Source organism: Temnothorax longispinosus, unplaced genomic scaffold, assembly GCF_030848805.1.
Source record: "Temnothorax longispinosus isolate EJ_2023e unplaced genomic scaffold, Tlon_JGU_v1 HiC_scaffold_26, whole genome shotgun sequence".
NCBI classification, from domain to species: domain Eukaryota; kingdom Metazoa; phylum Arthropoda; class Insecta; order Hymenoptera; family Formicidae; genus Temnothorax; species Temnothorax longispinosus.
In genome coordinates this window covers 260334-276630 of record NW_027270080.1, presented here as the reverse complement: position 1 = coordinate 276630, position 16297 = coordinate 260334, and the positions used below count along the sequence as shown (strand labels likewise).

The 16297-nt window shown below is 36.3% G+C and overlaps 2 protein-coding genes and 1 long non-coding RNA gene across 4 annotated transcripts; all 3 read left to right on the top strand.

The window, feature by feature from the left end:
• Nucleotides 1-149: 149 nt before the first annotated feature.
• LOC139824067 (fatty acid synthase-like) lies at nt 150-4733 on the top strand. The gene is made up of 5 exons (XM_071796555.1): nt 150-688; nt 1994-2466; nt 2584-2838; nt 3182-3433; nt 3527-4733. Exons 1-5 carry the CDS (start codon nt 283-285, stop codon nt 3644-3646), a joined length of 1506 nt encoding a protein of 501 aa, XP_071652656.1. The 5' UTR covers nt 150-282; the 3' UTR covers nt 3647-4733.
• Nucleotides 4734-6382: 1649 nt separating this feature from the next.
• Nucleotides 6383-7258, top strand: LOC139824089 (craniofacial development protein 2-like). Its single transcript, XM_071796589.1, has one exon. It carries the CDS (start codon nt 6383-6385, stop codon nt 7256-7258), a length of 876 nt encoding a protein of 291 aa, XP_071652690.1.
• Nucleotides 7259-11298: 4040 nt separating this feature from the next.
• On the top strand, nt 11299-13670 carry LOC139824081 (uncharacterized). 2 transcript variants are annotated; one of them, XR_011735000.1, is made up of 3 exons: nt 11299-12325; nt 12711-12965; nt 13329-13670. It is a non-coding gene; the product is annotated as an uncharacterized lncRNA (long non-coding RNA). The 2 variants fall into 2 exon arrangements; XR_011734999.1 differs by having other exon boundaries at nt 11299-12965.
• The last annotated feature ends 2627 nt before the right edge of the window (nt 13671-16297 follow it).

The following is a 16297-nucleotide window of genomic DNA, read 5'->3' as shown; positions in this document are numbered from 1 at the left end:
ACTCTTCGAGGTGCAAAAAATCTGGTATTAACATCACGAACCGGGATTAGAACAGGTTATCAGCAATCAAGAGTAAAGCTATGGCGATCTTACGGTGTGGATGTACAGATCGTTACAGTCGACGATAATTTGAAACATGAAGATTGTGAATCCCTATTAAAATTTGCTGAAGAAAGAGCACCAGTGGATGCCATATTTAATCTTGCAGTTGTTTTAAAAGATTGTATATTTCAAAATCAATCACCGCATACGTTCGAGAATTCATTCAAATCGAAAGCATGGATGACGAAAAAAATGGACGAATTGTCGAGAAAGATCTGTCTACAACTTCGACATTTTGTCGTTTTTTCGTCCGTGTCGTGTGGAAGAGGAAACGCAGGCCAGACAAATTATGGGATGGCTAATTCCGTAATGGAGAGAATTTGTGAGAAGAGGATGAAAGAAGGATTACATGGTTTAGCGATACAATGGGGTGCTGTTGGTGATGTCGGACTCGTGGCAGATATGCAAGAAGAAAATAAGGAATTGGTTATTGGAGGTACATTGCAACAACGAATATCTTCCTGTTTAGATACATTAGAAGTATTTCTGTTACAAGATCGACCTGTTGTAAGCAGTATGGTTGTTGCTGAAAAAGCAAAAATTGGCGGATCAATGAATATTTATGAAACAGTTGCTCATATGATGGGTAAGCAGTTTTATACAAAGCTAAACAAAGAAAAATACTAAATACATATAATGCCATGAAATAAAAATGGAATAAAAATGTTATTCCAAGTGTATTTATTGGAATAAGTAGGTAATGTCTCAAAAAATTTATTTTTTGCACTAATACAGGAATGCTTATAATATTTGGAAAACTATCTCTCACAATTGCAGTAGGCTTAATTCTCTAAGTCTCTACGTGTTTCTCTCATTTAAATTATTATTGTATAACCTAAGTTTTAATCAAAATTTTAAGATCGCAATTAATATTTAGAAGAAAAAGGAGTTGTTTTTTTTTTCCGAAAATTTAGTCAGCCATAAAGTGAGATATCTGAAAGAAAGAAAAAGAAATAATTGCTTGATAAGGACTTGAACCTGAGGGTCGTAAAGTCGTTTTTTATACACTACTAGTTGCCAATTGTTATCGAGAATAATAAACATTTTTTGTTTAAAGCATTACGTTGACTTTTTTAGACAGAAATCGGTAATCTCTTTATTATTAACAATTTTTCTAATTTTATTATGTTCTTTAGTCTTTTCTACTCATATTTCATATATAATTCTTTAAGATTTAGTTGATTGGAGCTAGCATTATACGCGATCAAAGGTCCATACACGAGGTTTACGAAAACAAAGCTTCCTCTATGAGGGAGCAAAATATAATTATTTTATAATTTTATTATAATTTTCTTTGTTATACATTAATAATAAATTATTTAAGACAATTTTCTATAGAAAATTGTACCTTTAAACTTTTTGGGGAAAAAAACGTTAAATTTTTTGATAAACTGATAACTTATTTAAGCTTCTACAATTAAAGCATTTTTATTTGCAGAATAGTAGTTGATTAAAGAAATGCACTTTTATATAGTCATTTACTTGTCAAAAAATCATTTTTCAATGACATACATTCAATCACAAACAGATCGTCTGTGTTCGCTATTTTTGCTCCTTGATTGATTACTTGAAGATTGAACTTTTCTTCAGATGTATCTTTTATACTATTTCAAAAATTTTTTAACGTTTTACAACATGAGAAGATTTCCTAATAATTTAAAAAGTTTCAAATAAGATGCATACCAATATGTGCTAATTAGGCAATAATTAACAATGTTTCTATTTACTAAGCATTTGTATTGAAATAGCTAAGTGCTTAAAGATATTAAAAAAATGTAACAATTTGATTCTTGATTAAAATTTTTGGTGTATATTCAATTTTAAAAGATTAAATAAAATAACATATAATTGATTTTATTATACAATTTTTACTTTATTTCAAACAAAATAGGATTGAAGAACATAAACGCAATACCATCAAATATGCCATTGGCCGAAATGGGTATGGATTCGATGATGGCAGTAGAAATTAAGCAAATGTTGGAAAGAGAGTTCGATATTTCCCTGACAGCGCAAGACATTAGGACTCTAAATTTTGTTAAACTTAGACAAATGACAATTACAGCCGACCAAGGAAAGATACAAGATACAAATGAAATTAATCCAAGTAATTTGGGAGGCTTCGACATGCTGATTCGAAAAGTGAAGAATTCAGACTTTGTTCCAGATATTCTTGTAGAACTTGTTACGAAGGAGGTTAATCGAGGCAATATATTTCTCTTACCGGGAATCGAAGGATGTTTAAGAGTATATAAATCTATAGCATCAGGAATTAAATCTTCGGCAACGTGTGTGCAACATGGTGTACTTAATATTCCTGACGACAATCATTCAGTGATGAAGTCAGCCGCTTATTTGCTGCCAGTAAGAAGATTAAATTTAATTAAAATATTTATGTTAAAAGTAATATTTAACAATTAGATAAAAATCTTTCGTATTATATCACAGCTTACATATACATTAATATTTGTATTTTCTTAGCACATATTAAAAAAAATGAAAGATCAAAGGGAATTTCTAATAGTGGGTTATTCATTTGGATCCTTAATTGCCATCGAATTAGCAAGATTATTAGAAGCTAATAATTTCTCAGGACGGTTAATACTAATAGATGGAGCTCCTGATCAATTGAAACTTTGGACTAATCAATATTTGGACTGTACTTCGCCAGAAGAGTTACAAAACACGATATTACTTGGTTTATTGGAAATGTACACTACAATTAACAAGAAAACAGTTAGTAAATTATTAAAAAAAACACATTTTTTATCATAAAAACTATTTATGTAATTTTAATCTTACATAAATTTAAATAAAATAAGAACACACATAAAATGACTCATTGTAACATGAATATCTTCAAAGATTTGTATTTGAATCTTCAAATAGTAAAATATATTGTTTTACATTTCGTTGTATCGCAAGAAGATTTAGAAATTTTAATGAATTAACAAGAATAACAACAGATTTTATCATGGTTTAAAGATTCAATAAATCTTTCATATTTATATTGATAAAACGCAGATGTTATTTTGGTATATTTATTATAATTAATCATACAAAATTTTCTTATTTACAGCTTGCGTTAGAGCTGAATAAATGTAACACATGGGACGAAAAACTGAAAGTATTTTATGCTTACTTTCCGAAGGATTTAAATGTATTAACCATCGAAAATCAAAAGTTTATATATTTCACAGTTTACAATCATATTGTCGCTGTACAGGATTACGATATTTCATCATTACCTCGCCTTAAATCACCTATAACATTGCTAAAACCCACATTTCCGATTGTCTCTTTTACTGAAGAGGATTATGGTTTACATAAGGTAAATAAATCTATAATTTGGATAGATATTTTTGAAATAAAACTATGATTTTAAAAATAACATGAAACTTTATAACAAGAAACTTATTTTTAGGTTACCGAAGGTAAAGTGCAAATTCATTATGTGGAAGGTAATCATATCACAATGATGGACAACGACAAAATCATATCAGTTATTAACGAAGAATGGATAGAAGATAATATAACACAATAAATATATATACTTTATTAAGGCGCGGTTACATTAAAACAAAATATTTTAAAGATATTATATATCAGGAAATAAGATGTCTTTCTGATAATGTTATCCTACAATACGTCTTTAAAATTTAAAACAAACATATATAAAAAAATATGTACTCTTAAATTTTTGTGTTTAACAATATATTTCGAAAATTGAAGAATCCAATTGATTTCAAACAATTATGATTCTTTTATGTCTTAGAAAAACTATATCATAATTGTCCGGAATTGATTTAATTTTCTTAAAATGTATTGTTAAACAGAAAAATTTAAGAGTAGGGCGAGTCCGGGAGAGTTGAACCACGTTTTACTTAAAGGTCCATAAAATTTAGTGTAATTGATCTATACATTTTTTTTATGTCAAAGCAAAGTTTTATTATATGGCTACAATTTGTGAATTTAATAATTTCAGTACGTTTATAAACGTAAATGTTATATTAAATTAAAAAAAAAAAAAAAACGAGATTTGGTTCATCTCTCCCTAAAGGATGGGAGACATGACCCACCGTGTAGGGAGATTTGACCATATTCTATAAACTCATGGAAAAAAATAATAAAAACATATTTAGACTTTAGTTTATTAAGAACTCACAAATTTGGACTTAAAATCACATTTCTAATGTTTTCATTGAGCTTTTTGAACAAAGAGCTCAATCCGAGCACGTTAAAACACGTTTGTCTCACTCACGGTCGAAACGCACTACCAAGTCATGTTGTCACGTGACATAGTAGTGGCGGATGACACGTATGTCGCGGCTTGACAACGGCGCTCTTGGCGCAAAACTTGAACGAGATATTTGAAGTGGTTCAACTCTCCTCTATGGTCAAGTCTCCCGGACTCCCCCTATATAATTTTTTATATATGGTTATTTTAAGGTTTAAGACGTATGAAACAACCTCTCAAGGATAACGCTTATATTTGATAGTATTCTAAGCAATTATCATAGAAACGGTAAGATATATGTAAAATGTTTTAGAAAAAACTTTTATGATCTATTTATGTACGTTATAATTGTGTATTTAAAATTTTTTTAAATCTAATAAAAGTTTTCAAGATACTTCCACTATCATTATTATTGTCCTGAAGATTAATCGATAGAGGGGTACCTCACGAAGTACGAAACGAAAAGTTTTAAAATTGCTCAATTGAAGTCTGGCGAGCGTACAGACCTAACCTAAATTATAAATTATTAAAAAATAAAAATTTATTATTATTATTTTAAAGTACTCTTCAAACCATTCAACTTTTGTTTAAAAAATTTTTTCTGTTTTTTATAGTTTCGGAAATATTCGGCCTGAAAGAGAAAAATCAATTTTTTTCAAAGGGATGTTTCAGCTCCTAAATATGCGTATGGACACGTATAAAAAAATACGTGTCCCTTATTTTTGTCTAGAAAACAACATTTTAAAAGCTCATCAAAATCGGAGAGGGACACTTCCGTACTTTCCTTGTTAGCTGTAAACTGTATCAAATACATTCTAGACATATTATTTCAATGTCTTTGGTATAATCCGTTATCGCCGTCACCGCGAAAAGTCGTGGATGCAGAGAAATCAGATCAGACCAGTGATACATGGTCATAATAGCGAACTTTGGACAGCTTTAGCATTCAGAGGACTCGTTACAAAGTTGTGCCTATGGAACTTTTTAATCCTCTTTGATGCCCTACAATTCTAGCCATGTCTGTTCTAGATTGCTGTTTACTAAGGGCCCGTTTTGCTTCCTCATAGAGGAAGCTTTGTTTTCGTAAATTCGTATATGAACCTTTGATTGCGTATGCGTATAAAATTGGCTCTAATGATTTGAGCCAAATGATATCCATCAAAAATTAAGCTCGATATCTCAAAATTTGCGGAAATTAGAGCAATCACGTAGATTTTTTTAAACAGTAATCGATAACCCCTTTATTATTAGCAATTTTTATTAATTCTATTATATTTTTCAGTTTTTTCTACCCCTATTTCATATATAATTTGTTAAGATTTGGTTGATTAGTTCTGGAGTTATAGAAATTTCGGTAAATTTGGCACATACACACACACATACATACATACAAACATTTTTTTTAATGCGATATTTCGACGTTTTAGAACACTCTGAACATATTGACGTCAAAAACTCAAAACAATCTTTTCTTTGGTTTCTTCCTTTCTTCTACCCTTATTTTATATACCTATAATTCTTTTAAATTTGGTTGATTAGACTCAGTGAGTTTAATTCTCTTAAATTTGGTTGATTAGACTCAGTGAGTCTAATCAACCAAATTTAAAAGAATTATAGGTATATAAAATAGGGGTAGAAGAAAGGAAGAAACCAAAGAAAAGATTGTTTTTTTAGTTTTTGACGTCAATATGTTCAGAGTGTTCTAAAACGTCGAAATATCGCATTAAAAAAAAAAAGGTTTGTATGTATGTATGTGTGTGTGTATGTGCCAAAACCGAAATTTCTATAACTCCAGAACTAATCAACCAAATCTTAACAAATTATATATAAAATAGAGGTAGAAAAAACTGAAAAATATAATAGAATTAATAAAAATTGCTAATAATAAAGGGGTTATCGATTACTGTTGCCCCCCAGGTTGGGGATTGGGCGCTAGGCTAACAACCTGCCCCGTAAAACCAACTTGTTAAGAAACCAGAAACTGGGCCTCGGATGGGACGGTCACAACGGCGACGACTTGGGCTACGTAATATGGAATTGAGAATGGGAACGTGGAATGTAAGGACCTTGTATGAGACAGCAGCGGCTAAAAGCCTGGTAGAGGAGATCACAAAATGTGGAATCCAGATCCTAGCAATCCAAGAAACAAGATGGAAAGGAAACAGCACTATGAGAATAAGAGATTATGATTTTGTCCACAGTGGAGACCAAAAACACTTCCTCGGAGTGGGTTTTGTGGTACACAAGGACCTGCGAGACAATATAATGGAGTTTCGACCGATCAGTGACAGAGTATGTACTATCAGAATAAAAACCAAATTCTTTAATCTTAGTCTGATCAATGTGCACGCGGAAACTGAGGAAAAAAGAGACTCCACCAAAGACTCATTCTATAGTATACTGGAACGAGTATATGATACAACACCATCTAATGATATTAAAATGATGCTGGGAGACTTGAATGCTAAAATCGGAAGAGAAACAATATACCGCCCGATCATAGGGAAGGAGAGCCTACACGCAGGGTCAAATAATAACGGCCTCCGGGTGATAGATTTTGCGACTAGCAGGAATATGGTAGTCAGCTCAACATACTTTCCTAGGAAAAACATACATAAGGGAACATGGAACTCGCCGGACGGCTCAACGTGCAACCAGATTGACCACGTACTAATAGAGAAAAGAGGAGCATCCAGCGTACTCCAAGTAAGAACGCACAGGAAGGCAAATGTGGAGTCGGACCATTTCCTGGTAGGAGTTAAGTTCCGGTGTCGTATGTCGAGTAGGCAAACAAAAGCACACACTAGATGCCAAAAGTTCAATGTGGATAGATTGAAGGAGGAAGGAACAAATGGAATCTACCAGTCAAAACTGGAGGAAAGACTGGGGGAAAGGCTAACAGGAGCTATGCAGGACTAACTGTCGTTGGAGGACAGCTGGGAAACTCTGAAAAGTATAATAAAACAGACCGCGGAAGAAACGATTGGATACCGGAACATGAGGAAGAGAAACGATTGGTACGACGAAGAATGCAGAGAGGCTATAGAAAGAAGGAATGAGCTCAGAGCACAATGGTTGTCCCGATCCACGAGACAGAGAGAAAAGGAATATAAAACAGCAAAAAGTGAAGCGAAAAAGATCTGCAGAAGAAAAAGGCGTGAATCCACCAATGACCGAGTACTGCAAATGCAAAAGAATTTCCATGAACAAAACCCAAGGGGAGCCTTTCGGGAGCTGAACTTCTTCCGAAGAGGATTTAAACCGGCCCCCAACATATGCAGAGACTCAAGAGGAACAGTGGTGGTGGGAAGAGAACCAGTGGCCAAAAGATGGAAAGAGTTCTTCCAACAACTACTGAATAAGGACTCGACCCAGAACAGGGAACACCAGTCGGACCCCCGCATGTGGAATAACAACTCAGTGGCAAAGCTGGAGGATAACCCACCCACCTTAGAAGAGATATCTAAAGTAATAAGATCTTTAAAAAATAACAAAGCACCCGGAAAAGACAATCTACCAGCCGAACTCTTCAAGCACGGTGGATTGCCAGCTTTGAGGGCCATACACAAGATAATCCAGAAAGCTTGGGACGAGGAAGCCATCCCCAAAGAGTGGGAGGAAGGGATAATCTGCCCTATCCATAAGAAGGGGGACAACTTAGACTGTAAAAATTATCGGGGAATCTCTCTGCTAAATACTGCATATAAGATCCTTACTTCGATCATCAAAAACCGTCTGGAACCATACGCAGAACGGGCCCTGGGAGAATATCAAGCAGGTTTCCGAAACAACAGATCAACAATAGATCAACTTCACACAGTAAGACAAACCCTGAGGAAGTGCTGGGAGTACAACATCGACGTATACCAACTCTTTGTTGACTTCAGACAAGCCTACGATAGCATAGACAGAGAAAAACTATACACCACGATGCTGGACCTAGGAATTCCACCGAAGCTAGTCAGGCTAACAAAAGTAACCATGAATTCATCACGCTGCGCTGTCAGAATTCAGGGAGAACTGGGGACGGAATTCGCCTTCGACAGAGGACTGAAACAAGGAGACGGGCTGGCTCCCATGCTTTTCAATCTGGCATTAGAAGGAGTTGTGCGGAAAATGGAGGTAGACGTCAATGGTGAGCTTTGCTACAGATCCAAGCAGTTGGCGGTCTACGCGGACGATATAGATTGCCTCGCAAGATCCGTGTCGGAACTTCATGAAACCTTCAGAAGATTGGAGGAGGCAGCAAGAAGAATTGGGCTACAGGTGAATGAGGACAAGACCAAGATGATGATTGTGTCAAGAAAGGGAGGCGGGTCAAGGCATAGAGCCAACTTTGGAAGCTATACATTTAAAAATGTAGAGGAGTTCAAATACCTGGGCTAAATAATCACCTCAGACAATAACAAAGCCAGAGAGGTCCAGGCAAGAGTCAAGGCGGCAAACAGGGCGTACTTCTCCTTAATTCCAATAATGAAATCGAGAGACGTACGCAGAGATACAAAAATCCTGCTCTACAAGACGCTAATACGTAGTGTGGCTACGTATGGTTGCGAAACCTGGGCGGTCACGCAGAGGAGTGCAAGCGTTTTGGATGCTTTCGAAAGGAAAGTCCTGAGAAGAATCTACGGCCCGACACAGGAGGATGGCATGTGGAGAATCAGATATAACCACGAGCTGTACCGGTTATATGGGGCACCCGAACTATCCACATATATAGGCCTCATGAGGCTCAAATGGGCCGGGCATGTGCAACGACTGGATGCGGGGAGGATGCCGAGGAGAGTGCTGGAGACGAAATTTTTGGGAGGACGCCCGAGGGGAAGGCCGAGGAACAGATGGGAGGATGGTGTAACCGCGGATGCAAAGGCACTGCTGCAAGTGAACAACTGGAAGAGAGAGGCCGCGGATCGGGACGTCTGGAGGTCCAAAATTCGGGAGGCCATGGCCCGCCCTGGGCTGTAGTGCCATCGAAGAAGATCGATTACTGTTTAAAAAAATCTACGTGATTGCTCTAATTTCCGCAAATTTTGAGATATCGAGCTTAATTTTTGATGGATAGAATATCATTTAAGGAGGGTATTGAATTTGGCGAGAATCGATGAAGGAGTTACTGATTTTTGCTTAAAAAGTTACATGTATAAATTAATTATACATGTAATTTTATATAGAGTATTATTAAAAGAAGGTTGGTATTGAATTTGGCGATAATCGGTAAAAAGTCTCTTTTTTTATACAAAATTTTGAATTTTTGAGAAATGTCTGTGGTAGCTTTAACTTCCGCAAATTTTGAGATATTGGGTTATTTCTAATTCTATTATATTCTTCAGTCTTCTCTACCCCTATTTCATATATAATTCTTTAAGATTTAGTTGATTAGACCCAGCTTTATATGCGATCAAAGGTCTATAATATTTGGAGAAATGTCTGTGGTTGTTTTAACTTCCGCAAATTTTGAGATATCGGGTTATTTCTAATTCTGTTATGATCTTTAGTTTTTTCTTGAATTTGGCGAGGATCGGTGAAGGGATTACCGATTTCTGCTTAAAAAGTGTATAATTTGGCGATAATCGGTGAAAGGATTATCGATTTCTGCTTAAAAAGTGTAAAAGATGTACATGTAATTTTAATAGATTATCATTAAAGGAAGGTTGTTTTGAATTTTGCGAAGATCGGTGAAAGGGTTACCAATTTCTGCTTAAAAAGTAACATGTATAAGTTATACATGTAATTTTATATAGAGTATCATTAAAAGAAGGTTGGTATTGAACAGAATGGAAATAAGATATATTCTGCAATTAGTAGAGATCATTTTAGTAAAAACATTAATTATTTAATTAATTTTTGTAAGAGTATAACAGATATTAGTATAACAGATATTAGTTGCAATAAAACTTTATCACAATAAAAAAAGTGTGTAAGTAGAAACTTGCACATTGCTTCCTCATAGTTTTTAAGTGTGCAAGTAGAAACCTGCACATTACTTCCTCATAGTTTTTAAGTGGGCAAGTAGAAACTTGCACAATGCTTCCTCATAATTTTTAAGTATGCAAATTATAAATTTGAACATTACTTCCTCACAATTTTTAAGTGTGCAAATTATAAATTTGCACATTACTTAATCAACATTTTATTTTACTCATAAAGCTTTCTCTATGAGGAAACCAAATTAATAAATATCTACTAATAATTATGTATAAAAAAACAGGCTTCCTCATAGAGAAAGCTTTATGAGCGAAGTAAAATGTTGATTAAACAATGTGCAAATTTATAATTTGCATACTTGAAAATTGTGAGAAAGCAATGTTCAAATTTATAATTTGCATACTTAAAAATTATGAGGAAGCAATGTGCAAGTTTCTACTTGCCCACTTAAAAACTATGAGGAAGCAATGTGCAGGTTTCTACTCGCACACTTAAAAACTATGAGGAAGCAATGTGCAGGTTTTTACTTGCACACTTTTTCATATAAAACTGGGCATAGTCCTTTATAGATTTTTTTTATAAATAAAAATTAAAAACATTTTTATATCCAATCTATTCATTTTTAAATGATAATGTTATTCTACAACATTACATTTTTCAGAAATAAGATAAAAATTTGTTATACGCGTTGCTTTCGCTTTTATGTATTAGAGCTTGCGGCTCTTTTGTGCAGTGCAGTACAACATTTTTAACATTACATTACAGATAATAAATAATATTATAGTAAAAGAGAGTAATAATAATTTTCATTCTTGCTTCCTAGACTTACTAAACCTTCCATTTCTTTCAGTCTCTATAGATTATTTTCTTTTTAATATCTTAATCTATTTTCTTAAAACTATTTTCTTGTGCTTTTATATGTCTCTTATTTTTTTATATCGCGTTTACATACTAATTTTCAAATGTACATAATAATATTAAATAATTTTTAAATGTTTATAAAATAAATGTATATTTTGTATTATTTATTATAAATATTTTAATAATTTATTTGACAAAAAATATTTCAAACATGATGATTTCTTGCATCAAAATCATTTTGCTACAGTTATATCACTGCAATCTTCGCGATATCATATTCTGTTCAAGTTTCTTCAAAACTTATTTCTATTAATTTTTTTAATTATTTTGGTCTGTCATTCATACATTCATTTTTAAACCATGAATATTTAAATAAGCTGGCATTTGACTCTCTCTCTCTCTCTCTCTCTCTCTCTCTCTGTCTCCCCTCCCTCTCTCTCACTCATCCCTCCACTCTTCCTCTATTTCCCTCTATTTACCTCTAGTCTGTCTTGTCAGCATCATCAGAAATTATTACGGGTGTATTTATATCAATTAATTTACATTGCATATAATAATATTGCATATAATAATATTGTATGCAGGCATTATAAAAGCTTCTTGAGGGACAAATTCGTTAGGAATGTATCCATACATTGACTGAAATTGATACTGGAAGACAAAAAATATTACTTCTTGTATCAAGAGACACGGTAGTGTCTTGCGCCAAGTACACGCTGAGCGAGACCGACCGTGACTCTTTTACGCGACGCGACGGGTTGCGTTGCGAGTACCCGAGATGTTGAGATCTCGATAACGAGTGAACGGATCAAGTTCTAAGTAGGCTTGATCGATAGCTTGGGGTCCAATTAGGGGGGGGAGGGGTTTTTCTTATAATATTCCGCTACGTGCCCTACGAGCGGAGATATTGCGACGCAAAGTCCAAATGTAAAAATTTATTTTTAAGATACTTCTACTTCTTCTACGTCGACCGTCTCTCATGCCATGCCGTGCCATCATTTCATTAGCTGGAATCGCGTGCTTTTCACTTTTTTGACACTGGCGGGTCTTTCGCGCAGTGCAGATTAGAGACCCTATAATAAGAGACCCGACAACTGGCGAAAGTGTCCACAAAATGGCCGCGAATGCCGTGAACATATCATCTGTGATATCACCTGTGATATCATCTGTGATATGATCTGTCGTACACTGCTGTGTCGTGTAAGTAACATGATTTTTTTATTTACACACATCAATCTGTGATAAGTATTAATAGCTGTATATAACATGTTTGCATTATTTTGCAGTTTCATTAAAAAAGTAGAAAAGTATATTATCTTCGATGTATGTTAATAAATAATTACAATGTTGAATATGTTTTTAACCTTATTGTGCAAAGTAATTAACAGCAATAAGAAATGTTTATTTGCGACAATACGATAATTAACAATAAATATCGGCTTGTGTCACTTGCTGGAAATGTATACAAGTTTAACGCCTATTGAGTTAATATGAAATAATTTTCCTAAATGTAAAATAACATGATGTTATATATGCGGTTTGGCGTGAATATATATATATATATATATGTGATTTCTGCCCACAGTGCTCTGAATGTTATGTGATTTTGCCCAGTGCTCTGAATGTCATCTAGTTATACATATCAAGAATTTCGATGGACTTCTTCAGAAGATAGGATACGAAGAAAATCCTAATGATGACGATATCACAAAGATGCTAAGGCTAGATGCCACGAAATGGGCATGTACCGTCAATTATGCAGAAGCGGAATGCAAGTTATATATTGACGGCAGGGAGCTGATGCCGAGGAGATCAATCCCGTTTACGCGAAGGAATTATCGTAAGTTATTATCGGTTTAACTTATTTTTTATTCTTTTCCAGTTTTAAGAGTTAGAAAAAGATAAAAATGCTCTCTTTTCATTTCATATATACATTTTACATGTCCTCCTTCTCTCTTTTATTCACTTATACTATCTGTTGTACTTCGAAATTACTTATCTCTCTTATCTTCCTTCTTTTTACGTCTTCCTTTCCTTTGGTGTTACATAAAATTTGTAACTTTTTCATTTTTACTGTTAGTAGAATATGCTCCTTAAATTTGACAATTTATTTCTGAAGCATTCCGTATTATATTATGCACTATATAAATTAAACTATGTATAATATATATAAACTAATTATATGTATGTTTGTGAATTATAGCAATTAGATAAGGAACTAAAGTTTCGTCATATCTGAAAAATGGCACCACCGAAGGTATTACTCGGACAAAATCGACAAAACAGCACTGCAACTTTGAGGGAAGGAATAACGACCAGAAGTCAAAATTCTTTACAGAGCAATGTATTACGACAACCCAATGTTGGTAGAGAAACTCGCGCGAAGCGAAAAGCGGAAGTTTTGCCATCTAAAGAAAAAACGCATAAAAGATGCGCTTTTGCAAACATATATACAATAATATTTACTGTAGAAAGAAGTACTGTAGAAAGAATTTTAAAACATCAGCTTGTAGAAGATTAATTACATTCTTCTGTTGGAAACTAATGCTTTAATTTTTTATTTTATTCTCCAATAAAATATCCGTCTTATTCAAATAGAATCTATATAAATGTATACTAATTCAATCACTACTATCTGAAAATAGTGTGCCAAGGTGTCTATGCCCACGTTAACTCTGGCTCGGTACATACTGGAACATTCTCTGATGGATTATACAAAATGGCAATGGCGGGGTTGTTACTCGCGTTGCTAATGAAGGACTTGGGAGGACGGAATCCAACATTAGAATACTATAGCGGTTATAAACTTGACGACATAAGAGATATTTGCAATCTTTTAAACCAGAGCTTGCATAGGAAACACAAAGAAGCATTAAAGTCCACAGCAAGTACAGCCACAAGTAAGTATTTACTTTTTGCTATGTTGTTTTTCTTTATATATTGTATATATATTGTCACGGCTTTTTGCATTCCCGGAGCGGTCCGGGGCGTGTGCCGGATCAAAAGGGGAAAAGGAGAGAAAGGTGATAGGCCTCTCCGGTGATTCTCTCGCACCTCCGACACTCCGCGAAACGAGCTTAAGGTTGGGCGCCAGACGCGTTAATTCGCGTCCGCGAAATCGCTAAGAACCAAAAGAGAGACGCAAAACGAACGAAGTCGGTGTGCGAGGGAATTGCTAGCTCGACCTAAGAGCAAGGCGGGATTGATTAAGGGCAGCGCGATATCCGGCGGGGTGACACATAAATCATAACTTCAATTGGTTAACAAATAAAGAGTAACATTTATTATATAATCGATTTAGAGAAAATACTAATGGCCAATTTGGCGTTCATTAATAAAGCAAGTAGGTGGTTGATAACGTAGCGTCAAATTTGAATAACACAGAAAGGATAACGCGGACGCCAGAAAAGCACGGAAAATTACACAGATTTAATAAGCGCGCGGAAAGCGTCGGTATTACGCAGGATAATACTAACAGAAACTAAATTCACGAACAAATAATATGAAAAGAAAACTAACTTCCCGAAGGCTTCAAGTTAATAGGGCCGGCGACATCGGCAAAACATAATCGGAGTAACGTGAAATAATATTGCGTGAGCTGGCACGACATGATAGCGCGTCCCGCTCGGAGCGCGTGAACGCAAGGGCCCAAGGCCGTGCAGAGATTTTGTCGCTAATAATCTTAATCTAACGCAAGGAAGAATCTTAGTCTACCGCGAATAATAATCTTAATCTAGTGGGAATAATATTCTTAATCTAAGGCGAATAATCTTCTTAATATAACGCGAATAATATCGGGACGTAACTAATCAGTCGGGGTGACCCGTATTGTACCGTCATTTATAACGCGAATAACGTCCCAACGCCAGGAGTCAATCGGCGCGAACAATATTCTCACGCAAATGATATGTCGACGCGGACGATATTCTCACGCAGTTATTATCCTACGTAAGTGCTCAAAAGCAAGACTCAGGCGCGAACAATAACAGGCGGTAACATCAGGACGCAATCACGGGAATAATGTCTCGGCACCACCGACACCGCGTAGATAATCTAAGTATCCGGACGCGAATCGCGAGCGACGTAATTACCAGCGCGAACAACCGTCTGACGCAATTAATACTATCACGCGATTAATATTCGGCCGGGTGAATTACTACGCACAACGCGGCTCGCGGACGTGAACGCGAAGGACGTGAGAAATGGCGTATTCGCGATATCGAACGTCGTCATCGCCGCGCTTACCGCAATCTCCAGGAGTCATAGATTTAGGTCGCGATCCCACGGCCACGAGACCAGTCTGGGGCCCCTCGCTTTCGCTATCGATCGCCAAATACGCCTTGTCGGCGAGTACGTAATTATCGCGAATATTCCCGAGCGAGAGCGCTACCCGGGGAGCAGTGTCGTGGCTTTACATGATTATGTTACGCGAGGCAACCTCACCGTAAGTCGATTCTCTCCCGAGGATCCTCGTTGTCGTCCCAAGGGTAGGAAGAATACAGCCCGAAATCTTATGCGACTCCGGTCGCAAGACCGAGCACAACGGTTCGCAGTTACGTGCGTCGGCGATCGAGAATGGCTCAAGAATGCTCCCGAAATTTCGCTCGATGGCGGAATCGATAGCGTACCCCACCCCGGGCGTACGCAGCCCCGCGACGCTATAGCGCGGACCAATCAGGGGTGAGCTCGCAGGCTCGCGGTAGATTCTTGCGTAGGGCCGTTAATCACGGCTTTTCGCAGGGCGCCAAACGGTCCCTCGTTCGCGCGGCGATTTTTCCAGGATCCTTCCCGGTAGCGGACGGGACGTGATTGCCTCCGCATTCCTCTTTGTCGGTCCGGAAATGGTGGCCAACCATCCCGGAATCCGGTCAGTAGGGTGAGGAGGGCAGGTGAGCTGATTTTGCCCCGGCGTCCCGGGGCCCTGCCGTTACGGATCCGCCCGCCGCTGTGTTTCGCCGCCGCGCGCGTGTCCTCTCGCGCTCCCCTGCTTTTGGCGGCCCGCAAGCACCACCGAGATCCGTTTCTCGTCGTTCGATTCCTCGCCTCTATCCTTGTCGTCGACTCCGTTTTTCCGTGATTCTCAGCATCTTCTCAGGAACTCCGGTTTTCGGCTCGGTGAGGCGCCGCGCAACTGATACAAAATAGAAATAAGGGATTAGAATAATGTACGAG

Bases quoted from the DNA above. Each gene is read 5' to 3' on its own strand.
- LOC139824067 (XM_071796555.1), top strand. From the start codon at position 283: ATGACGAAAAAAATGGACGAATTGTCGAGAAAGATCTGTCTACAACTT. The intron at 2,467-2,583 runs GTAAGAAGATTA...GTATTTTCTTAG, and splicing joins CAGCCGCTTATTTGCTGCCA to CACATATTAAAAAAAATGAA. The intron at 3,434-3,526 runs GTAAATAAATCT...ACTTATTTTTAG, and splicing joins AGGATTATGGTTTACATAAG to GTTACCGAAGGTAAAGTGCA.
- LOC139824089 (XM_071796589.1), top strand. From the start codon at position 6,383: ATGGGAACGTGGAATGTAAGGACCTTGTATGAGACAGCAGCGGCTAAA.